Raw genomic sequence first — 27,404 nt, 5'->3', positions numbered from 1 at the left:
GCAGTGTTTTAACATTCCTTCTCCAAATATAAGCATATTAATTATAGATTATCACCTTCATGTATATACCTTGTATCAAGGTCACTGATTTTGTAATAGTGCCCCAAAAATTTGAAAAAATGGATACCTCAAGAAGCATTGATTGCTAGAGTATACTCATCGATAGGAAAGGAAAAGATTAATCTTTGTTTCAGCTGTCACATGCGTATATGTCAATAATGTAAGTTCTTGTCCCATTACAATTGAAGATACAGGTACATCTCAATGGTACTGACCCTGTGGCCTGCCGCCGACAGAACATTTTTTTGCACTGTATTTGTAATTTCACACTTTAAAAAAAATACTAGAAGTACTGTGTTCATAGTTCATTGATGCAATTGAATATCTAGGTACATTTGTAAGGTTAGCAAGCAATGTTTCCCCCCCTGTAGATTTAACTTGTGACTGTGTCCTAGTGAATAATGACATGTGGATCAGTTTACACCATTTCTCTTCCTTAACAGGATGCATGTGCTTTGGGAATGAGAAGGTGGTGTTCTCTCTGTTTTAGTGGTGTTGCACAAACACATGTCAGGTTTTATAAAGAACCAATTTTTAAAGTTTTTACAAGATTTGTCAATATGAAGCACTGCGTTCCTGTATATGTGTTATATGTTTTGTTACGACAGTATTGCAAATCTTGTATATTTTATTGAACGATGTATTGATTGCATGAATTGTGACATCAGAAATAAAAAAAATTACAGTGCACTTACGTTTGGTGTTTTCATTGGACATCCTCACACGAAAGTGTGTAGATTCCTTAGTATGTGGCTGTGGTGGTTGTACTGGTAGAGAATCAGTAGTTTCAAAGATGTCGCTATACTGAGTCGGATTAGATTATTTGTTGGCACTTGCTTTAAACAGTTCTTTCTCTCATAGTAATAGTGCCTAAAGATTTCTGATTCGCATATTAAAGCCAGACACAACTTGCATTCATCGTTGATCTGATCAAGTATTAATAATATCTAATATGATTTCAACTTAAAGGTTTTCTACACTCATGGCACGTGTTCCCAATATTGACTAGAAGAAAAGATAGAGTAAACGGCATAGAAAGGAATTTTTTTTGGGGGGGGGGGGGGGGGGGGGGGGGGATGTGTGTTAGGGTTATTCTGTTGTCGCAGAACATCACAGGAGTCTGTAGATTTGGTGTGATTCACATTACAGTAAATATGTGAGCAATTTCTACCAAATCTACCAAAAGAATTTTCAAAAATTTCTGATTATATGTCGTGGTCAAGTTAGGTATCCGTTGAGGTATCCGTTGCTGGAACCTTGGACACCCAGATTGAGGTATCCGGTGCTGGTTACCCGGATTTCATGAGGCATGCTTTCCGCTGACGTGTCCAGTACCGGATACCATGGATCTGGTATCTGGCAAGGTATCTGCCACCAGATACCTGGATGCGTTTTGGGTAAGTGTCCGGTGGTATCCAGAAGGGATCCTGATACCGGATACTGCATTTCCCTACTGACCACGTCTGTCTAAATTCACCCACCACTATCAATGAATTCGGCGCTGCTCTCACTGATGGTTGGAACAACACGAGCCCAGCTGACATTGATCGACTTCACAGAAGCATGCGTTGATGAATTCGTGCATGTCTGGCCAACAGAGGTGGTTTACCTGATATTAGTGATCATGACGTTGGCTACAAAATTATCACACTAACTATTATAACCCATTACACCTTATCACCCACTCCCAATCGGATATGATTGTATCATTTCCATTTGTCATTACCGTATAGATTGATCAGAGGATATGTTTTGATAATTTCTACTATCTGCTACTTTTTTGTATAGTATAGATAAAACATACAACACATGAAACATTTGAGAAAATTATATTTGATATTAACGTCTGTCTTATTACTATGTTCTGGAAGCACTGCAGTGTCGGTATAACCACGACAGAAAGCTTTTTTCAGTTTTGTGTCATCAAGATGTTTATTACGTCAGTTTACAAGGACACATCCAAGGACATCCAGCTGATCATTTATCCTGAAAAAGACAAACCCAAACTTCATTTTCAAGAACCATAATGCTTAAGACAATTTTCCTCTTAGATATTACGACAATGTTTGAAAGAGGGGCAGTTTAGTGAAAGATATTTCAAAATGACCCGCAAATAGTGTGACAACTATCAACAGAACTTTGATAGAAACATCGATATAGAGCAGTGTGCGTCAATGCATAGAATCAAAGTTCTATTTTAAATATAATACTTTAAGAGTACTCTTGTTCAAATTGGAGAGACGAAATATTAGTATGGAACGGAAACATGAGTTTGTTTGTTTAGTATACTTTGTATTTCTGGTGTCTGTTCCACGTTTATTCCCTTGGGTTGTCCAACTGAAAGAGAAAATAAATTGTTCGAAAAACAGGTTGGAGAAAGGCACAAATTCAGGGCAAACACATTCTTCTGAAACCTGACCCCCATCTGTATCATTTTAGACCAAGAGACATCTATGTATCATTTTCCGACTCAACTTCAGTTTCAACGTAACTCACAAACTTTCTTCCTTGATTACCTTATCCCTATCCCTATCCCTAATCTGAGCAGACTGCAGCAAAAGCCATAACGTACTGTGCTGACCTAGTTGGATGCATAACATAATGCCTTAACCGACGTGAATCAACGGAATGGGACTTGGTTTGGCGTCACCGTGGGGCGGTCATGGCCGCTTTGTTTAAATGCAGTGTTTTGCTGAGTGCGCTACACAGAGCGACACTTTGTATGTAGTTACAGGGATGACTGTTTTGCAATCAAGTCCAAACATGCAAGTTTGATAAAAAACAACCCGCTGTTTCTGTCATTACATACGTTGGATCTCAATTATCTGCTTGAAGAAGGGTTCTTCATATCCATTTCCTTCTTCGTCCCCAGGTGCTGAAGGAAAATAATGAGGAAGTGTTTAAATGTTCTGGTTAAATTCTACTAAACGTACAGTATGTATATTACAAAAGTTACATATAGAGTTAGGCACATTTTTATTAAGGAGTGCATTATAGTGTAATATTCATGAAATCTTCCATCATGATATAATATGTTTTAGAAGTATGGTTAGAAAGAACAAGCTATAGCTGTGATCACATAATATTTCCTTTTCTAAAGATATGGATATGTACGGATGTCTGATTAATGCAAGTGTTGGGCATTAAAAAAAACACCAAAAATACAATCTGGAGAAACATGACCTCCTGCCATGGTCGTAATTGATAAACAATTAATTCACATGTTTACAAGTGTCACTGGCCTATAATTCTCATCGAAGACACAGTATGCATATATTATCTTACTAACCTCCAGTGACATCAACCGAATGTTCTCCAGTAGGGTAAAATCTCATCAACAGGCATGTTCTAATTTCTCTGGGATTGTTTTCATACAATTTCCGTTTATATAGTAACATATGAATGTTTATCGATAGAAATGTATTTTGCATTTGAACACAATGTTGTGAACTGTAATATCAAATGACATAAGTTTTCTTTATATTCCCGAGAATCAAACACGCAACCTGTATTTGTAACGCTGATAAATCACAATGCTTGTGTCTTTTTCAAGTTACTGTACGCCAGTAGCATATATTTTACGCCCGTTTCCTAAGGTTCATAGAATGTAACATAACATGTTGATAAATGCTATTTTAAGTTTCTTTGATCTAGTTATAAGTAAACTAAAATACTTTAGCTCGAATTTTTATCAGATTTAAAACCCTCATCATCAGGATGAAATCTGGGAACTGACGCCCTCGGTTTTATCCCTTGGATTCAGGTTGTAAAGCTCAAAGACAACCCTTATGTGTTTTATCCTACACATAAATAACTCGATGACATTTAGAACAAAGAAAGTTTTACATCAACTTGTGCATCACGATATGTAGATAAATTCAAACTAAATACTAAGTCTCTCAATTAAAGTAAAAATGCTTGCCTAGAAAATATTCTACTTGTAGGGACTTTATTTTTCAAAATGTTAAAACCGTGTGTAAAACATTGTATGTAGCCCGATATCATTCTGAATAGATAACTATTTTAAAAAAAACGTAGGAAAAACTATTCTAAAAAAAACAACCCTTTTTTGTACCTGTCTTTTCGTAAGAGTCACATTATAAGATGTTTGTTTTACCCCCAGACTGTTTGATATGTGTACGTTCAAATAAAGAATTTAATTATAATAGTCTTGAATACCTTCAGAAAACCTCCTATGGATGTTTGAAATTGCCCAATCATCTCATAGAAATAAATTCCTCAGAAAATAGTTTTAGCATTAAACAGTGCCACTCAGTTTGGTTTATTGCTTTTGTTTTACACAAATGCCTGCTTATTGTAGAATAGCTATTGTTGAACATGGATCTTCATTTGTATTATATACGTAAGGTATTTTCAAAAACTGAGAATCTCGGTCGAACATTCATGGGATGTGTTGGATAGATTGGTGTGACAGCATCCACCAAAACCGCAGACTTCAAGGTCTGATTCGTATCCTAATGGTTTCCATAGACAGGATCTGTCAGGCACACTTGATACTGACTGTAAACAGCCTTGACCTTTGACTACTGACAGGTCATGTCAACATCAGCGACAAACTTTAACTGTTGTCATATCTGAACACCCAGCTGCTGCTTTCATTTCATCCAATGAATGAATCCCTCAGATGTGAAAAAAATGCATTTCTTTTCTTTTGAGGAGAGTATGAGATTGGCATGTACCTACCTCCAGTGCGATTCATATGCTTGTATGCACTCCCTGTAAGGTAAAGACAAATGTAAATAGTCTCTTATGAAGACTAAAAGCATACATGTAGTCATGTTTTTTTTCTCTTATGAAATTTACATTGACAAATTATCAATGAACTTTCATTACAAAAACATGAATATTCTTAGAAGTTTTAATCATTTTTTGTAAAGGTTTCATCTTTGCATTTTATAATTGAATTTGCCTCTTAAAAATATTTTAGTCTTTAACATATACGCAGAATGGTCACCCTGTGATTCCTTCAAATCTGCATCCTCTGTTCCCTCAATATCTGAAAGACAGTCATGATAATTAAACAGTGTCTCAGCTGAAAATTAATTAAGAACAACGAATTTCATATTGTGTTAGTTTGTGACATAATATGAAAGTCATTTCTTATAAATCCCTATTTTGAAGTTTAAGGGATACAATTTTACTGTGACAATTTACGTTAGATTTACCAGTAACACTATTCATTGTTAATCAACGGGGGTTAATTGTAGTAATTTAACATCAGAAATGACTTTTAATAAACATGTTAGTTGTTAGAGTTTTGTTGGATTCAATAGCTTTAAATTTAATAGAAACAGTGTTGCATTTGTTCCACTGAGTGAAATAACCCCCGCTTGAATTACTTTTCACACATTGGATGGGAAATTATTTATTGAACATTCTGCGTGACATCATGCTAAAACGTGGGTCCTAAAAGACCAGGGAGAGTTGTTCCAGTCGGGGATTCCCTATGAAGTGGTTCCGGTGAAATATCACGTAAAAACGTCAAATTGTGACGTTTATACTTCATCACTTTTTTCTCGGGAAATATACGGGTCTTGTGATCAGCAAATAAACCAATCACATGATCGGAAATCCCTTAAACGTCAAAATAAGAATTTATTTTATCTTACTTTTCTCTTTTATAAGTCACCATACATGCACATCACATATTGACAATATTGTACTGTGATAGCAGACGCAAACACCATTATACCATTGGGTCATTTACATTTTTTTCATATCTGTGAAAAGGTCTCATGAATAACAGGAAAACATACTTTTATTCTTGATATAGCTATTTTAATGTGCCAGATACTGTTGATATATCGTACAATGTCTTTGAAATAAACATAAAATATATGATTGCAAAATGCATATTTGGACCTGAAAACAATGCCATTCGTCAGAATAAATATTTCGCTTACTTTAAAAATGCTTTCAATAATTGGTTGTAGATTTACTTACTGTCATTATCTTTTTTACGAAACGCTGAAAGAGAGTAACGATAATTAATAGTGTTTCTCACAAAAATCGTAATGCATTATGGATAGTTATAGTGTTCATGAATTAAGTAAATGTTCTCGATTTGAATACCTGTGCATTTTATTAAGGTCATCGTGAAAACAGGAATACAGGTTGCTAAGATAGGTATCATAATTGTATTGGTTCAACTTAACTTTTCCAAATATAAGTAATTTGTCTAAATTCTAAAGTACTTAAAGTTAATGCACCCTTATCATTATTCTAATACTAACAGAGTTCAAATGGTAGCAGACCCGAAATTGCAACTGAACATTATTCTTCCTAAATTACCTGATGCAGTTGTCACTGAAATCAGATCATGGTGACCTTGACGATTTTGAGTTTTCTCCCGATTCCGATCCTTCTTTTGTCAATGATCTTACTGATGATCCTTTGTATATTTCGCTTATGTCATTCTATAATCAAATCTGTGATTTACGGATTGAGAAACAAAGGCCAATTAAACAACTTAAGAAATCATTTCCACGGAATCAACTTCATATATTAAGTGACATTATTACTGTCACTCTCAATGCGGACTGTTCCTTGCAGGACATTAACTGTTGCGTGTATGCTGCTACTCGAACATTGGAGGAACTCCATACAGTTTCCAAAGACAATGGACCACAAAAGGGTAATAAACAAATTCATCCATAGAAAAATTGGCTCCAAACAAGGAAAGATATATCCTTTATAGAACTCTGCTTGACATTACGGTCCTTCGGGCAATCAATGTCTAAACGACAAAAATCAATTTGGAAAACTTTAAAATAAAAAAAAAAAGACAACAAAAGAGAAGATTCTTAATTCTCTGAAAGCGAAGTTTGGACAGAAAGAAAAGAAAGTGGGACAAGAAAAATAATTTCATAAAACAAAAAAAATTGTTCAAATCTAATGAAAAACAATTTAACAGGCAATTAAATGCATCCAATGGCAGTGATGAGAAAAGACCCACCATGGATTCCAGTAAAAGGTTTTGGAAACAGTTGTGGTCTATACCTGTCAACTGTAACCGAGAGGAACCACGGGTCGAGGAATATAATGATTATGTACATGAAAAAATAAAATCACTATTGTTGTGTTTCATTACATCTGATGGTAATTGATAAGTTCAAATCTAATTCGGAGCCAGAGCCTGATGGAAATCGAAACTGGTTTTGGAAACTGTTCCCTTGTGTCCAGACACAATTAGTTCACTGTTTTATTTCTCTTGTAGAAAAAAGTGGATGTTCCGTCTTGGTTGTGCAAAGGTTGATACATACTTCTCCCAAAGAAAGGTGATTTGAATTATCCCCAAAACTTCTGCCCAAAACTTCTGCCCTATTACTTGCCTGAATACACACTATAAAATATTTACAGGGTGTTTTCCTTTTCTTATGTTGGGGTTGTAAAGATCAACTACTAGTTAAAACAATTAACCTTGAAGAGTGTAAAAATAATCTCTCAATGTGTTGGATAGACTACAGAAAAGCTTCAGATTCTGTACCTCACGAATGGATTTTGAGGTCACTGGAAGGTATTGAGCTAACCGAGTGACTACATGTTTTACTCAAGTCTTTAACGAATTGCTTGTCAACACAACTTGAGATGTATGCGCAGGGGCCATTTCTGTTAGAAGAGGAATAATTCAGGGAGATTCTCTTAGCCCTTTGCTTTTCTGTTTCCTATAAGCTTTTTGCTCAACAATGAGGAAGGTTATCATCCGGGACCTCCTCAGCACAGATCCACTGCATCGAGTTTGTGTAGTGTGTTGAGAAGGTCAGCAATGCTGCAGAGTCCTTCGCTTGGATGAGGTCATCTGGCCTGAAAAGCGAAACAGAAGGCTTTCTGTTTGCTGCTCAGGACCAGTCACTTCCCACTCAAAACTGTCAATGTATGATTTTACATTAAAATGTAAATATGAAATGTAGATTATGTAATGAAATAATGCGACTGTCCAACACATTGCCAGTAGATGCCCCACTTTCGCACAAATACATGACATGATAGAGTGGCTCGATCATTTTATTACCGTCTTCACAATGCTTGTGGTTTTGACACAGAGGTCCATCACATGGTACAATCCAGAATATGTAGAGGGCGTCTTGGAAAATGATCCATACAACATTCTTCGGAATAGCCCCGTATACAGCCTCAGACATATCCAGGCCAACAAACCTGATCTTGTCCTTTTCTTATAGGATTAATTATGATTTATATCATTGAATTTTATGTCCCTTTTGACACTAATGTGATTTACAAGATTCAGGAAAAACTTGGCAAATATGCGGACCTCGCGCTTGCATTCAAAGTACAAAGTTGTTCGACTCCCATTGTTCTCGGTGCCTTAGGTTTGGTACCTCCCAATCTGTTGACTGACATTGGGAGAGTACCAAGGTTTTTGACCGAGATACAGCCCTTCTGACAATCTGGGGAAAGCAGAAGGCTGCAGTGTTGGGGAGTCATCACGTTCTCCGAAAAGTTCTGGGTGGGTTTGACTAGGCAGCGCTTAATGGGAGAAGTCCCACTAGCTAATAAATAATAAAATATAAATAAAATCCTTTACATATCCAATAGATGTGTCTCCCCCAACAGACACATGCAAACGCATGTCAATAGAAATCTTGGTAGAAAGAACATGCTCGATTGTATATAAAAAGTTGTGAAATGTAAACACCAAAGATGGAGCTACTGGAATATTGTTCGACATGAGTAGAAGTTGACTATTGAAAGTCACTCCTCTTGTCATACAGTCAGGTGGACAGTGTAACAGACTCTAACACACTTCGAGAACGTAAAGCAATTATTTTTACATTTTCCCAGAAAAATATCCAGACCACGATACAAGAATTATGTCTTCTATCATACAATTGTAATCAATTGATGACAACATGAGAGCACACCAATAATGTTTATACGTGGTTAACTGTAAATGTGAGATGCTTGTGAAACTTGCTTACTACATGGTAATTTATAAAAGGCATGTTTCACTTAAGAGATTAACTTTATGTGATTTCAGATTCGATTCCTTGAAAATAAAGTTAGCAGATTGTTTCAAACATTCAATAAACCCCGCAAATCTGAAAATAACTTAATGTGTAATCGATATTGTAAAATTACACACATTGATTCCAATGATCTGTCTCTCGACGGGTAGTGTTAACGATAAGAGAAACCAATCAATTACATTTGGTACCATTATCCAATAAATATGCAAATCAAGACATCAAGTGGGGACTACTTTCAACTGCATTGCCTTTATTCAGTGCCCGATTGGGCAATAGCCTACTTGCGTACGTTTTCAGAATTACATGAAATGGTAGGTGATCATTACTCTCGTGTGTTTCCACAATGTAAATATCATATGTTATAGGAATAAAACAATATATATTATTACACAATTCCCAATATAATAAATGTAGGTTAAAACGTGTACCAGACAAGGTTGGGAACCTAATTCAAAAACTATCAGGTTTTAAACAGGATATCGTGTAATTGTTCCGGCAAATATTGTCACTTTCCTTCAGGAACACGATCGTAGTGCCGTGTTCACATAACTTTGCAGCAGGAAATCCATGATGACTCCTCAATTATGGAGCTGCCAATCATGATCTGACGCTAACAAAACATTATGACATTGCTTAATCACTTAGTTTCGTTTGTCAAAGACCGTATCAATAGCATAGTGGATACAGGGTCTGCCCTGAAAGCAGAAATCAGGTGGTTCGATCCCCTGGCTGCATTAAAACAACAGGCGTGAAATGATGGTACATGTATATGTACGTGTTGTTACCCTGCGCTCCGCATTGTTGGGACCAATCAAGGACGCGTCGGCTCAGTATCATTGTGTCTGAGTGGAGTACATTAAACTGCGGCATGTCACCTCAGGTGTCTAACATAATAAGACCGGCATAAGTCTGGACTTGTACAAGCAGCAACACATACGTGGATCTTGTGTTGGACGTAAAATCTGTCCTTTATTCCAATGCAGGCGGTTGCGGTAACAAGACACACAGTTTGTTCGAACTTTGACCCCACCGAAACTTGGACCAGTAAGCAACCTCTTGTTTGGGGCATCGTAACAGCTTTGTGAAAATTGATATTTGATTTTTATATTTATTCTTACCTAATAGCAAACTGTTGATCATTCTCCCAACTGAAAAGAAGAAAAAAGGAAACAGTGTTACCCAGTAATCAGAAATCTATGATGTAATTAGGGTATACCAATACCTCTCATCAAGTTACAACTTGAAATCGACAGGCTACCCGACCGCCCCTCATTCCATAGGAAGTAAAAGGAAAAAATAGCAATGAGAAGTACGGGAATTGATAACTGAGAATAAGTGTTAAACCAAGCCACTAATTCTGAAAGTCATATATTTGGGTGGAGTAGAGTTAGTTTCACGTTCAACAAATTAAGCACATACATGAAAACTGTGTAATAATTAAATCTCGGAACTCCTTTCTTGGACACAAACTCCCCATTGACTGAAGTGAAAACATCAAAATATTTCAAACGTCAAAACATGTGATGGTTTGAGATTCTGCAACTCTTCTGAATGTTTCAAGAACCACTTGTCTTAGTCTTAGTAGTTTTGACAAATAGAGGGGTTTGGTGGTACATTTCCTGGACGACGAATTACCTCGAGAGATCAGTGTATCTTTGTATTTATCGTAGTTTAAGGGTTGAACACTGGAAGATGTGTATAACTGTATCATACTACAATTAAAATGTTTCGTATTTTCGTACAAAGAATAATTATGTCCGTGTTTTCTCGAAAAACAACATATTCCTCTCATTGTAAAAGAAAGTTATTCCTCATTTACATTCAGGTGTCCAAAGGATACGTTTCGTTATTTTAGATGCTTTTTAACAAATAACAATTGAGCAGCTTGGAAAAACATTTAGCAAAATCCTGTCTGCATTGAAAATTGGACTTGTGTCTATTGTTATGACTTCCATAACTTTTATCTCGTATCTTGACTCGTATCTTGGCGAAGTGAATCATTACAACACTAAGTTGTGTTATTTTGTTTGTTGTTTAACGCCATACTTAGCAACATTCCAAATCTATGAAGGAGGCCCGTAAATAATTAAATATGGACCAAACAATGTAATATTTGATAGTGTGCGAAACGATCCACGGGGCAGATCCATTTATCGCCTCTTGCAACATTCTAACGACTTAGTCTACACGATTACTTTGTGGCAATTTAATGCAGTGTTTACAAGACCTTGGATTACAAAACAAAAGAAGAAGTATTTGCCAATCTTTCCCGCCAGTTTGTACTCACTGTCATAGTCATCTCTGGGTGGACATGCTGAATATTTGAGAACTGAAATAAGAAAAAGAACAATTACACACTCCTTATGGTTACACCAAGGTGATAGTATTATCAACGAGATGAAATGAAACCTTCACTACATTTGTTACAATCGTCAATGAACGCATTGTATGTTTACTTCAATGGATAATATAAACATGTCTATAATAGTAAGTGAGTGAGTTCGGTTTAACGCCGCTTTTAACAGTATTCCAGTTATATCACGGCGTGTCAGCTTAATGTGGGAGAAATGTTCGAAGTGATGCGGGTCTCAAACGTTTTCCACTTCGGTGAAAGAGACGAGAAAGGGTATGGTGCTGACACACCTAGAACCAACAATCATAGGTTTCTGCCATGCCCAATGGACGCAACTCTGCACAACGAATCGCGGCGCCTGAGACGACTGGGCCATACGTGTACCCAATGTCTATAATAACTAGTTGAGTATCGTCTGATAGTACATACCATATCTGAGATATGTAAGATCAAAGGCTCCAAGCGCTGAAAGAAAAACATAAGCTCATTACACGTCATTTGTCACTGTCATTACTTTCAATGCAGGTTTGTGGTCACCCAAGCTTCTGTATTTGTAAGTGTCATGTGTAACCTGAAATTGTTATCTGAACTTGAGGCTGAAAGAGTGTGGAGGTAAGCCTATAAGTATGCGTATTTGGTGAAAAGTTGAAGGTGTTACCTTGAGACATAACTGATATTGAACTGATATAGCCATTGGAGATACATAAATATATTATACAGAGGTTCATCCTAAACAAATGCTATATCTGTTTTGTTTTATACCCACTTCCCATTCGTTGATGCAATGGTATCTCAAGAAGATCTGAAACAATAAAAACAAAAAAGTTAACTTCACTATTGTATTTTTCTGCTCTCAATGACAACGTAATGAGCGTGAAAATGTGTTGACCTGAGCATTAAGTTTGTTCATTTGTTGTTTAACACCGCACTGGGCAGTATTCCAGCTATATGATGATATCTGTCATTAATCGAATCTGGATCAGGCAAATCCAGTCATTGATATCATGGCATTCGATACCATTGGGATACTATGCCATTCATCAAGCAAGTCAGCAAGGCTGACGGCCTGATCCGGTTCGTCTCGTCTTTCGACAAGCATGGGTTGCTGAAGACGCGGAATCTTCACGGGACCCAGAGCATTAAGAAGCAGCTATGACGTTATGCAAAATTGAAAATATAACGTGACACGTAATATATACTTTTTTACTGTATTTATTTAGGGTCACTTTCGTAATCATAATTACTTTTTCACAGCAGCTGGTAACCTAGGGAATCTCGGCCAAACAAATTAGTTGTAATTAGCATAAACAAATTACAGAAAGTAGAGTGAGCTAGCATGCTACAGGGTCACAGTCACGCTTGGTAACCAGACCATCTTTCTACAAGCCTGGCTACTGGGGCCTGTTCTATCCCAGAATCCACATAAGGGTGAAAACATTGAATAACGGGACATCTCTTTCACTACCATTGTGGAATACACCTTGCAAACTGCTCCCCTTATTCAATAAGTACTCACCGGCATAGGGATTGTACTTGTCTTTCTGATCTGAAAGAATTATAAAGTGAATGTTTACATTACAAACTGTCCCAATTCTTACCAAATAGCTACTTGATACTTACTAATTGCAGATGATCATTGTTTTATTGCTAAAATCAGTGTGAATGATTGGCATTCTCGACAAAAATTGGCTATAACAATCAAGATTGATAAAACGGAAGTGAGTATTTTAAGAAATGGTGATAAGTTAAGGAAGCATGAAGCCTCGTATGTTGGAGATAGACGGTTAATAATTTTATCAGATTGCCCTTCTCAACTAGGTTTTTCTTGGGCAAAAGCAGCTCCAAATATTGTTAAAAGCGCAGTTGAAGTATTGTCGTCAGATAAAAAAATTGCAGCCAGACTTCTTAATATATCAGTTGTCATGTGATGTTTTGCAAATATGTATTGATATACATTACGTTTTAGCTGAAATTGGCAGCAAATATATGTTTGTTGATTAATCATTAAATACAGTTGTTAAATACCTGTATAAACTTTTGGAGCTCCCGGAGAGGGATATCAAAACATGTTATGCAATGTATATCATATTGGCAGGAACAGGTTGGTTTATAGAGTTAAAAATATTCTGTTTAATTATTGGTTGGATTTGGGGAACAAGGGAGTTGGTAATAAAGCAGCTTTTCTAAAGGAATTTTACTCAAGGATAAACGGTGGCCACGTGCATTCTGTCGTCTAAAACATTCAAAGTTGTCTTTCTCCTGATAGGTATTCCTTTTGTACTGAGACTTATCTGTTTAATGGGAAATGCAAAGAGTCATGGTGCAAAATCTCCATGTATATATAAAAGTATTGACCTTTTTTCACACTTCGCTACTTTCGAATTGAAAGCGAGGCGTTGAGTGCTGAAGGTGAAGGCTGGATAGCGCGTGATACATATGCTGATGTCAACAAGTCACGCAGCCGGGACAAACTGGGACAATATGACCATTTCGGTACTGTCACGTCAACATTTATCGCAAATATTGATCATTATTTTTATTCCTATCACTTACAAACTAGTCTACTGTTAGATGGTTTCCATACTGATAAACATTTAGCAAGTGAGTGACCGTTACGTTTGATTTCAATTTCAAATATCTATGACCACCTGGTAACTACCAGTGCAGTTTATTTATAATAGCTGCACACAGACATAGTACATATCCTACAGTCATGTGTAAATAATCATTCATTAGACGCCATTCACCCAAACTGTGTATATATTTGGTTTAGTCAAAGTGAGAGTTTGAATAATTTTGCGATTGTATTTGAAGTCAACTGGGTCTTTGGCCAATAGAAAATATTAACCTTATCTAGATAGATATAAGAAAATAATTTGATATGTTGATCTTATTTATCTTATTGTAACCTATTGAGAATTTACAATCAAAAAGTAATCAGATTTGTATATGAGTTGTGTATTTAATGTAAAACTCAAATACATTCCAATATAATGGTGGACCTCTACATCTATCTATGTGTGTTGCTGTAATTGTGAACAGGAGTTGTTTTAATTGTCAATGTTGACAGATAAGATAACATGAGGTGTAACATTTCTACCGAATTATTACATGAAGGGTGTGGAAATATTCAAACTAAATATTTTTACCAAAATGATATTAACTTTTCTGTACCAAAAGAATTATGTCATAAAATAAAACAAGTTCTTTTACACAAGCAAATGCTTTGAGATACATTACTGATGATTAATCATGTTAATCTATATATTTGATGATAGATTTCTTTATATCAGAAGGATATAGTTTTCTGAATCTGAAATATTTTGAGAGAAGATGGATATTTATTTTTTGCTTTAAAAAATCATCGAAGAAGAAATATTATTTCAATATCATTAGAGTATTTATTTCAGGCTTTAAGTTAAGAGTGTGAACTCAATGTTTATCTACACCATTTTCATATATCAATGATGTCTACACGTTTCTTTTTCTAGAACTTCATCTGCTTTTTTATGCCATTTAATGCTTTTTTCAACTCAATTGTGCAAATGATCAATTTTGTAAAAATTGCAAGTGAATCTTATTTTCCATTTTTAGTATATGTAAGGGACATTGATACATATATTCATGGTTCTGATGTAAACAAAATAAACACAATTTATGTACATCTTATCTTAAAAGTAAAAAGAGTAAATGTCTTACTTACGGTTCAAAATAAAGCTTAATGTGTACACTCTTACATGTTCTCGGATTTTGTATTATATTGCTAATCTATTGTGATGACAATCCTTTTGGTTAGATTGGTTTTGAGAAAAATCTCGCAACCCGAATATGATGATACATACCATAACTGATCAAGACACCTTGACAGGATCGAACTGAAACAAGTTAAATTCATAGGTTGTAACTCAAACATATGTTCTGACAATTTTTCTCAGGTGGCAAGAACCTAGTTTGTTCATTTCATCGGATGGAACTTAAACAGATTTGGTTCATCGAATGTATCTAACAAATGTTAAACTCATGGGATGTAACTAGAACATGTATATTTCATTGAAACTCGTGATGTATTAAGAGTAACATTACATAAAAAACGACCATGTCATCGATCCCAAATGCGTGGGTCGATGCTCATGATATTAATCACTGGATTGTCTGGTCCAGACTCGATTATTTACAGACCACCGTAATATAGCTGGAATATTGCTGAGTGCAGCGTTAAACAACAAACCAAACCAACCACAAGACTGTCTGGTCCAGACTCGATTATTTACAGACCGCCGTCATATAGCTGGAATATTGCTTGAGTGCGGCGTTAAACAACAAACCAACCAAACCAACCAACATAAAAATCAATTCAACAATTATTAAGGTACACACCTCTTTCTCTATCCTCGACAGGTAACCTTTTGTAATCTGTAATACGCAAAACATGTATTACCATTATTGCCTTGAAATGAACTGAGCTTGAAATTTAAGGAGTGATACTTTTCCCGCCTGTGATATTCTAGTTATTGTACTGTCCTTTGCTGACAGGTTTTTTATAAATTATATATACTTATTTGTTATTAATGTATTAATTCTCGTCACGATATGGCTGAAATATTGCCGATGTGACGTTAAATATTAACTCACTCACTCACTCACTCACTTTTCCCGCAAGCAAATGATGAATAGTTTGGGGGTGATTCCCCTAAGTTATTAAAATACATTACACTTGCCTGTTTTCATCATTTACATAGTTTCACATGTTGAAAGCAAATCCTCATTTCTTGTGAAATTGTCACGACGGTTTCTCATTTAAAAGTGTTAACTGCAAGACAGTTCCTCCTAAAACTTAAATTAAACAGCTATTTGTATAAAGGTTCGATACGTCGTGACATCATGACACACGAAACGTATTCCCTTTTTACCTAATGTAAAGATTTCAAAAGATTTTACGTATATCGCGTTTGTAAAAGATGCTGTAGAGATCAATAGAAGATATTAAGACAGGTTTGAATAGTTGGGCCTATCAGCAGCATCCTCTTTGTTAATACCTACATTCTACCATGTGCCTGGGTGACATCAGCTCACACACTGGAAAACAAAAGCAAAGAATGTTTTTATTAATAAGCATATCATCATACAAACTCTGATCATATAAAGGTGTGTGCAACATATATCCGAGTGTGTTTTCATATTTGTACAAATATATTACGAATAGAAATGGTATAATACGAGACTTTGGTAACTGTACCACATATTTTTTATTCGAGATATAAGATACTGTCGATACGAAAACATATCATGCTTAATCTCTTAATCATATACATGTAATGTCATTCATAAACTCGTCTGCATCAACGACATATTTTCATTCTTTAAAGTAACTTTAGAAACGATGTTAACCGGCCAATGTTTCTTTTCATATTGTGCCGAATTAGCTGCAGCGATGTTGGTTTGCATCCACACACAGGGATAGCTCTATCAAAGTTTTTTTATGTGTTAATCAATAATTTGTCAAGCGCATAGACATCACATCGATGTATAGAGCTTACTAGTTTCCAGTCATTATGTGATAATGCTAAGTATTGAATAAAAACTATTTGTTACATAGTATTAAGGGTATGTATCATTACAAAGCGTGATTCGTGTTAAAAAACGTTCAATGAAATAGCACATACGCTTCTTGCGATCCTCCAACGGAACTTGTTCAAGAACTGCAACATAAAACCAAACTCAATATAAGATCGGGACCTGCTGACCTTTTTTTTTTTTTCTCAATCAAAGCATGTATTAGCGTCACTTCGATAGAATTTTGTAAAAGTTCATTATAATGTAATGTGTTCAGTTGTGAAACGTTAATTGTGTACTATTTCTACAGATCACACATCGATCCATCGTACAATTATATTCTAGGAACGATGCCTTTTCAAGTCTATCACTCATCGGTGTGTGCTTTTTTTTACAAGTCTACATCAAAACCATATAGTAGGCGAGAATATGTTAAAACGATCTCTCGATGATAATGGCAGCGACGATGAAGACCATAGATATGTCAAATAATCTGATGCCCGTTTTCGCTCTACGTCTCGAGGTAGTAATCGGTTGTAGTAGAGTACTCATCAACTGCTTGTTTGATATGTACAAACAAAGTAGGTGTTCTATGACCACGAATGTGGTTCACTGCAACATGGTGTTCACACAGAGAGTAAATTTTGTGTAAATACCTCTAAATTATGTGCCCATTGATGCAACTAGTCTTCTGACTCGCCAGCAATTTCATAATGACATATAACGGTACGACGTTCCACTGTCGAATATGGGGTGGCTCCATACACACGGGGCCCAAGTTGCACATATTGGTTGTCGTAGCATGAACAAAAGCTCAACTGTGTATTTGTACATTGCAGTGGGTGCAGTAATTCCTTTGACACATTGTGAGACACTAAAAATGCATAATCCCATAATGCTAGGGGTGGGTGGGAATGGTGTGCTCTAGTCCATCTCCAAACAAGTAAGAATGTAGGTATTTACCTTTTAAAATATTCTCGACATCAAAATCAAGGAGTACTGAAAAGAAGAAAGACACATTTCATATGTTTTACAACAGAAAAATACAAAGTCATAGCAGTTTCTCTCATTTCAACTATATGCATTATATTCATTTCACGCAGACACTGTCTGTAGCTTCTGGTATTTTAAGCATGTCATTATTAGACGATTTTGTCCCAAAGACAAATACGAGTGCAACATTTGAAGGATAAAGTGGAAGGTTTTTATAAATTTATATATATAAATATAAAATACATATCGAGTATACTGCCTGAACGTACCTTTAACAAAGTCGTCAGTGGGAACAGCCTCCTTGACTAAACAAACAAACACATTTCCCTTATCATATTGTATCATATTGTGTCATGTTGGTACATGTTTCGGCCTTTTCACAGCATTAAATACGAGTTTCTGTTCTTATTCAGTCGAGGAAACCAAGCAATATGACTATACATAGACACATTGTGTCAAAAGCACAATGTGTCTTGAAAGAAACTGTTTGTATATTTTTAATTATTCACCTTGTCAAACTAACTAGTAACTTCCCTGCATAAGGAAGAGAATTTATGGATGACACCTTCTTTATTAAGAGGACCACAATGTTTCGGAGTGTATACTTACTCCTTCATCAGGTGAATGAATGCTATGAGGCAGAGGGCATATATATGTACATGTAAGAACAGCAAAAGTAATATGATTACAAAAGGTGGAAACTTAACAAGGGAAGCCGACAGAATACTGGCACTGATAGGTGATTAGCAAAAGACAGCGGAAGCCAACATTTTGCAGCATTTAGCACTGATAGTTGATATTTATGGACAACTGGACGCCAGGACTTAAATTGTCCCTGAGTGGTAATTGACAATGGACAATGAGGACGGGATTATTCGCACTGGTAGATAAATTAATAGAAATGGCAATGGGCAAATGGAAGGCAGCTAGATACTTAACACTGAGAAAGATAAAAAACAATGTGACCCTGGCACAGTCAGGCTGGTTAGGTTAAGCACCAGCTTAGGGCCCTTGTCCCCCCAACACGCAACCCAGACAGTGAATGGGACTTCACACAGTGAGCACTGCTTAGTCAACCCCACCTAGAATGTTTCAGAGAATGTGAAGACTCCCCAACACTGCAGCCTTTTGCTTTACCCAGAAGGGCTGTATTCCTTCGTGACATCTCAAAAGCAGGGTCTGCATATAAGCATTTCCTGAATCTTGTCAATGACATTAGTGCAAAAAGGGACAGAAAATTCAATAATATATATGATTTCATCGGATTTATCAAAAAGGACAAAATCAGGTTTGTTGGCCTGGGTACGTGTGAAGCCGTAAACGGGCCTATTCCAAAGGATTTTGAATTGATCATTTTCCATAACACCCTCTACACATTCTGGGTCGTACAACAGCAAACATGGCGAAGACGGTAATGAAATGATCGAGTCTCTCCAGCATGTCACTTAAGATACTGTGTTTGTGCCAAGGCTTGGCATCCACTGACAATATGTTGGATAGCCTCATTAAGTTCATTACATAATCTACATTTCAAATTTACATTTTGATGCAAAATCACCAATTGACGGTGTCGAGTGGAAAGTAACTGGTCCTGAGCAGAAGACAGAAAGCCTTCTGTTTCACTTTTCAGGCCATCCGACACACTGCACATAAACACGATGCAATACTAGTGGTCGTTCAGAGAGCCTCTCCTAGAAGACCTGAGTTTTGGCCGATTTGATGTGGCATTTCGCTTGGTTCACACTCATTTCTGCACCATCCAGTAGTACAGAACCATCAAAAATCAACACTGACATTGAGATTGTGTCCAACATCCATGGCTCGTTTAAGAAAACTTTGCAATGTCTTGTTTTCATCATGAGTCTTGACATGCTTCACAAGATTATCATCAGACAAATAAATGTGTGCAAAAGTGCACACTACATTTCTATCATGAAGAGCACAACATGAATCAAAACGCGCCCTCCCATCAATATTGGTAAATATAAGCGATTTGGGAAGATTGAGGGTGGTGGAATCTATTGTCGGACCTGATTCTTCGTGTGAGGGTGTCATTACCCTGAATTTCTTGTTTCGCCCAATCAAGAACACCAAGAGAATACGACAGGACTGGTACAGCATAAGAATTTGTGGCTTTAACTTCATTGCATTCGTTCTGCTCTAAACTCAAAATTTTCTTAAGACAACATTTGTACTCTGCCCGAAGTTTTTTTTCTTGATATGGGCCTTCTGGACTGTCTATTATTATTATTATTATTATTATTATTATTATGATGATGAAGTTGAGATCCATAAATGCTCTTACTAAAGTGTAGCACTCCTAAAATACTTTCAAAGACTTTATGCTGCATGAATAAATTAGGCAATCTGGTGTCAGTTAATCTGGTAATTATATGATTTCAAACAGACTTAAGGCTGACATGTAATGAAAAACATTATTTTCCTAATGTCACAGATTCTTCGTGAACAACGTGTTCTTTATCAACACAAAGACTCCTTATTTTGTTACTTACTTTTTGTTTGAAGACTTTCCTTCATATCAAGGAGCGCTGAAACAATTTCATGTAATGTAGTCACTGCTCAGAATTTCCAAGCACGTGACACGCCATAATGTGTGAAGACTGACGTAATGAAATATTGAAATATTCATCGACCTAAATATTCATGTCTGAAAACTATTTTGTTTTAATAATTCTTGACACTGGACTATTACTTCCTATCTTGGAATGATATTGATTCTCTAATTATACAGCAATGTCCACATGTTGATTGAAATAATGCATTTATGATCGCTATCGAGCACGTGAACATGATTTAAACCCTGCTAGGGGAGGAGAGTTGGCGTTTCTCTTTTCAGGTTTTTCAGTTTGACTCACCCAGGATATAGTTGTCATTGCATTGTGTCCTCAGCAATATGAAAGGAATTGCCTAAGTCCGTGATAGTATTGCGCATGAAAGTTGGCTATGAATAGATAGTTTTACTTCGCAGTAAACTACTTATGTGCAACAAATTGAAACGGTTCTTGGGTAACTGTTACATTAAAAAAGTATCCATTGAAATCTTACTTTCGGGTCGTATTGTCATGTGATAATTCATATTATAATTTTAAAAAATCTGACGTGTACGACACGAGTTTCTTTGTGACATGTTTCTGAGACAGTAAACCAGGTTTTCCCTTTCAAATGTTAAGAAATGTTTCAATCCTAACCATCTTAATAACTATGTGTTCGAAAAGTTCCTAAATTGGTCGATAGTATGTGCATGAGCAAGGTTATAATTATATTGAGTCAGCACATTTGCCTGTTGATTCATTTTTTTAAATGAAGATAGATATATTTTTTTAAACTACAGTTACTTCACATAAAAATTAAGCATATCTTATTTTGCAACATAAAGTACAGAAATTAACGTATTATATAGAACTAGCTTAATGAAGAAGAATTGGTGTCTGGAATATGTGATGAAGTGATAAAACCAATAACAAATGATCACATGGAAATTTGCTTACAAATTAAATATTACATGTGTTTTGCTTTTTACAAAATATTGACCGGGTTTGCCAAACAAAGTTTCTGATCACATATGCATCTCAAAATACGAGAAAAAAATATGTGGATCGCCTGTGCTGAGAAGAAGTTATGTCGTTCTGATTACAAACCATACCCTAAAATTTAAATGAGAACTAAAACCCTGATATCGTACAGATATGTCATGTATGAGATTCATTTCTAAACCGATCACCATAGCACAATGTATGTCGCTTCAAAAGAATTAAAAATAGTTAACATACATGTTTCCTCGGCATCTGCAGCTACGGTTCCAAAAACTGAAACGAAATTAAATATATATATATTTCATCTGTACCTTCCGATCAAAGCATTTCTAATTGAACTATCTATATTACCATTGCATACTGCTTGCATAAACCACTTTTCCGTTTGATTAGGGTTACATCATTTACGGCCTTAAGCTTTCAAAACATTTCCAAATTTGACGCATCTGTGACCAAATGCTGTCTGATGAAATGTGTATCATGTTCTAGTTTATTACTTGCCCTTGAAGAGATCATCAGTTTAATAAGCATGCTTTATTTGCACATTGGGTAATACCAATGCTGCTTATGTACTGTGGGATCAATTTTCACGACCAAAATTGAACGCTCTCAACATGTCCCTGGCTTATTCAAGGACATTGCGTGTTGAGATGACAGATCACTGAGAGGAGCCAATGCAAATTCGATGACCCCAGCAACCTGTTGCTAGGCTGACGTCACATGGCATTGTTTCGCCGGTGGATATTGCAACAAAATTCCACAAATAATACTAAACTCGCTCCCCTGTAATACCAATTTTATTAAACCAGAGGACCCGTGAAGATCCTGGGTAGACTAGATCTTCAGCAAATCATGCTTACCGCAAATGGCGACTATGCTTGTCGTAAGAGGCGACTGACGGGATCGGGTGGTCAGGCTCGCTGACTTGGTTGATGCATGTCATCGTTTTCCAATTGCGAGGATCGATGCTCATGATATCAATCACTTGATTGTCTGGTCCAGACTTGATAATTTACAGACCGCCGTCACATAGCTGGAATATTGCTGAGTGCGGCGTTAAACAACAAACAAACAAAAGATAGAGCAATTCACGAGTTTCTTAAAATTGGTATGACACGGGAGTTCGCTTTGCATTCTATAGATAGCTTGTGCGATCTGTTCACGAGTTTGTGAATTTGGGGTAGAATTGGAGACTAATTAACATATATTTTACAATGACTTGTTCCAGTTCAAGAGACACCATTTCCTGCTGAAAATCATGTACAAGAGCTTTTGTTAATTATCTGGTTTTTTTGCGACGTAGTCTCTACATGGAATGGAAGACATCAAATCAGATAACAGATATGTAGACTGACATAAAGATTCTTATTTCTGACAAAGGTAATTTATATATTGTGTTTGCGAACATCTGGTGTCACTACTGATTTTATGAAATTCGTGAATTGCTCTTGTATGTTTGTTTGTTTGTTGTTTAACGCCGCACGCAGCTATATTCCAGCTATGTGACGGCGGTCTGTAAATAATCAAGTCTGGACCAGACAATTCATATTATGTTCACTGCTATTTTATTTTTTGGCGCAGAATGGAATCTGTTTCGGCAGACGGTTATTCTCTGGTGTTGACGATTAAAATATATTTTTACATAAAAAAATAGATTGATTAAAAGATATAAAATTAGATTCTCATATGGATTATTTCTTTCATGGCAAATGTATGTAGACACTATCCCAGTTTAAACCAAAAAACTAATGTTTCATCACAGAATGTGTATATTGTTTTCTTTCCTTAAACGATAGCTTTTACTGTCCAATATCATATCATGAGTAAAAGAATTATAAAACTACTGTTTGTATGAAACGTATTTATATAAATTGGGAAAATCGATTTTTTTCTCTCATAGGATACAATGTAAATGTTCAAAACTGCAGCATTTAAGCATAGCATTGTGAACGTTATTTTCATATATAAGAAAGCTATGCACTATATCGCAAAGAACAACGAAGAACGATGCGCGGTTTGTTTCACGATAACACATTGTTTTATCGTGGCATAATTTCTGGAGATTAGAATACCCGCTCGCAATTTGATGACGTCATATATTGGACGACGTTATTTTTTAGAAGGAAGTGTCTAGTAAGTTGTTCCCCATAGATGTAACTGGGCTACCCAGATAAACGCAGTGACCCAACGATGGCAACCAAGTGGAAGAGATATCGGTATTGGGAAAAAAGATATAATCGACGTGAGAATTGTGAGAACATGTAGGACATAGCAAACCCACCTGTTCGTAAGATGGACTGCACCCCTCATGGTTTATTCTCCCTGCAGTAATTTATTGTACTATAAACAACGGCAACGAGTCGTTTATTTCATATATCGGATATCAATATCACATACAGCCTCCTCATGGCTGTTCATTTAAAGTACAAGCTTTACAAATATTTACCCAAACTTTAAAAATGATTACTGCCTGAATAGAATCCGACCTCGGAAATGTCGGACAAGTCCATCTTACGAACAGGTGGGTTAAGTGTAACAAATGTTATATTTGGGATAACACTTCCTGAGTAAAGTACAGATTCTCGTACTTTTTGGTTTGAGTCCCGTCCGTAACACTTGTTACATTTGACCACTTTCGAAATGGCAATTTGTGTCCATAGGTGGGTTCAGCTTGATATTTCCCGCATATTCTCACACCTCGATTATCTGTACCTTTTCCCACATCGCACATCGTATACTGTATATCGCACACTTAAACAATCGCAGGAATTTTATTTAAGAAATAGACGACGAATGGGAGTTGTATATCGTTCAATAAAATACTGCAGGGAGAATAAACAATTCGGGGCTGAGTTTTGTTAGACAAGAAACGACTCGACTCGTCGTTTGTGATGTATGTGATTTTTGTGTGACTGACACCTATACAGCCTACATGTCTCATCTTATATCTGTTCAGGATATATTATTACATAATCAATAACGGATGGTAAAGCTTTAAATTATGTCTTACAAATAAAGTTTGTGGTTAATATAACAGAAAATTAGGTTGGATTATTGTCAACCAAAACTGCTATGTCGCTTTTCTCGACGCCCTTAAAGACGCTATTTAACAAGCGATTAAAAATGAAAGATAAAGTATTATATTGTCATTATATGTCTTATTCATTTGATTAACTAATGCAACAATAATACCACATAACCAATTCGAAAACATGAGCCAATTACCTTTACATAATCAGGTGAATTTGGGAATATCAGGGCTAAATTACATGGCAGATAATGTCATTCATTTTGCCCTAGATAACGTTATTCCTTATTAATTACCATGTTATTGTTTTACGATTTGTGATGATACTGTCTAAAGACTACATCATTTCCATATTTACTTTGTTTGAGTGTTAACAAATTCTTGAAATATCTCCCCTGATCTTTTGATTTTGAAGTCATAGAATAATCTCTCTCTTCTTCATAAATGGTAAGATACATTTCGTATCAATGTGTTACGTCATACATAATCCTTAATATTTTGTTCTAGATATCAATATGCAGATATAAGGCTGTTCGATCACAGTTTACATGAAGCTGTCGAGCAAACCATTATGTCGCACATTACATTCATTCATATACAATAGCGACTGTGCTACCTTTTTACGCAAAATAAAACCGCGGACAACACTAAGCCCTGTGTGGTATTCAAATCAATCTTATATTTGCAACTATGTGTACACCCTCAGATAGGATGAATAGAGGTTATCACGCGAGTGTGTTTGGGGATGGTAAATATCCTGCATTAGGAATAAACATTGTATATAGCGAGCGTGATAACCTCTTTATCATATAATGTCATTCTTTAATTCTGTGCTTTAAAATCGCTTTCCCTCTCTCACAAACATTACCGAAATATTGCGAGTTTTCCTGGAATGCGCGCATTAATATTTATTACGTCACAAGATAAGTGATGTGACAGTGACAGTAGCCAATATAGTTCCAACTAAAATATGTTTCTTATACAGTGGCGAAGCAACATATACGCAAAACAACAGTTGTTTTTAATTGTCTTTCGCGGCAATCCATCTGTCTGTCCAGTAGAGTAACTGCCCTTTGTCAAAGGGAAGCTACTCTAACCCTAGTCTATGAGACGTCACGGCCACGGTCAGACGTTGTTGACAGTCGGTCTGTCCTGTCATAACGTTAAGAAGTGTAGTCAGATGTACACACAGCGACAAAACGAAACAAAGGTAACGATTCAAACATATTTCGGCCAAATTCAACTATTTTTATTTGTGGAGAAGGTTTCAAGCCGCAGAGGTCTACAAGCCCAGATATGGCTACTGATCCCACTTGGCTAGGCCTCGTGCCCTCGCAAAATTGTTTCAAAATTTATATCTCCAAAGTTGCCAAAACCTATAAAATGCCTTAGCTACGTCACAGTTAGACACTGATTTTCAGTATATTAGACTGTTCTTTTGATAATGATAGCAATTATCCCTGTAGTTTATCCAGATTCCCGATGGTTGATTCTGACTCGATCGCCGAATGACGAGGGCGACGCCATGTTTGTTTATAAACAGTGAAAGTAGTCCTACTTGACCTTTGATATTTGCATCTCTATCCGCATATGACCCCAACGGATATCGTTTTTATCCGTTGGCTTTATCCTGCCGAGAAACCTATCCATTATATGATAAATATAATTACGGCCACACGTTAGTTCATAAATATAAAATAATCTATCATAAATACAATCTCCAACATAAATAAAATACTATCCCCAACATAGATAAAATACAATCCCCAACATACATATACTTTATATATTCATGAAAACTTACGAAACTTGGACATAATTAAATATACATCTTCAAACTATTATTTTCAATTGTAAACCGAATCGGAATCTGTTCTTTTCACTCATACGTAGATACAATATTTATAACCTCATCATTATGACATACTATAATAAATGCGTATTTATACTGATTGGTATCCATCAATTAAAACATGACCATGGAACGACACAATTAAAATATAGATGCTTATATACCTCATATCCATTGCATTCTCCAAAACCGAAGAAAATGTCAAAGCTGATAACTTTTGAAATGAAACAAAATATTAGATGTAACTTACCCAACATTAAGAGGACCAGTGACTTCATGACGATCAGAATCATGACTATCGATGCAAGGACTATTCACAGGCTTAAATAACCACAAGCTACCAATAAACATTCAATATCCCCCTTTAAACGTATTAATTAAATTAAAGTTAATACACTGTCCGAATATTTAAATTTAGTTTCGAGCTCTGAATAGAAAATGTAATATCAATTTGCTATTGCCATCATTATTAGTATATTGAGCTTCAAGTTACCGCCCATGTCGAATGATAACTCTTTAGTACCACAGAAACATAATTTGCATATTATGAATCTTGAAATAACAAGCTTAAATAACCACAAGCTACCAATATATAACCCATATCCCTTTATAAAAGTATTAATTACATTAAAGTTAATAAACTGTCCAAATATTTAAATTTAGTTTCGAGCTCTGAATAGAAAATTTAATATCCATTTGCTATTGCCATCATTATTAGTATATTGAGCTTCAAGTTACCGCCCATATCGAATGATAACTGTTTAGTACCACAGAGACATAATTTGCATATTATGAACCTGGAAATAAGAAATATATACATGACCTCGACAGCTGCAGTTCTATTAAGTACACCGGATTGGTATTAATTAATGATTTCAGTAAAATATTCTGGCGTGAGTGAACAGGTGTATAATTATGCATATTCCTGACAATATTTGCATATACGACTACGTTTGACAAGTTTATTATATTGACTTTCCATTTTAATCCAAAAGGGCGCGGT

The 27,404-nt window shown here is 35.8% G+C and overlaps 1 protein-coding gene across 1 annotated transcript; it reads right to left on the bottom strand.

The window, feature by feature from the left end:
* Positions 1-1,982: 1,982 nt before the first annotated feature.
* On the bottom strand, positions 1,983-26,694 carry LOC139472743 (uncharacterized). The gene is made up of 20 exons (XM_071255211.1): positions 26,652-26,694; positions 21,759-21,794; positions 20,481-20,516; positions 18,237-18,272; positions 17,938-17,973; positions 17,085-17,120; positions 16,462-16,497; positions 15,799-15,834; positions 15,264-15,296; positions 12,938-12,967; positions 12,188-12,223; positions 11,851-11,886; positions 11,356-11,397; positions 10,187-10,216; positions 6,025-6,048; positions 5,036-5,077; positions 4,765-4,797; positions 2,870-2,935; positions 2,350-2,397; positions 1,983-2,046 (listed from the first exon to the last, which is right to left on the bottom strand). Exons 1-20 carry the CDS (start codon positions 26,692-26,694, stop codon positions 2,042-2,044), a joined length of 720 nt encoding a protein of 239 aa, XP_071111312.1. The 3' UTR covers positions 1,983-2,041.
* Between the last annotated feature and the right edge of the window lie 710 nt (positions 26,695-27,404).

This window comes from Haliotis cracherodii, unplaced genomic scaffold (genome assembly GCF_022045235.1).
Source record: "Haliotis cracherodii isolate W230 unplaced genomic scaffold, xgHalCrac1.p SCAF_25, whole genome shotgun sequence".
NCBI classification, from domain to species: domain Eukaryota; kingdom Metazoa; phylum Mollusca; class Gastropoda; order Lepetellida; family Haliotidae; genus Haliotis; species Haliotis cracherodii.
This window is presented reverse-complemented; position numbering and strand designations above follow the sequence as displayed.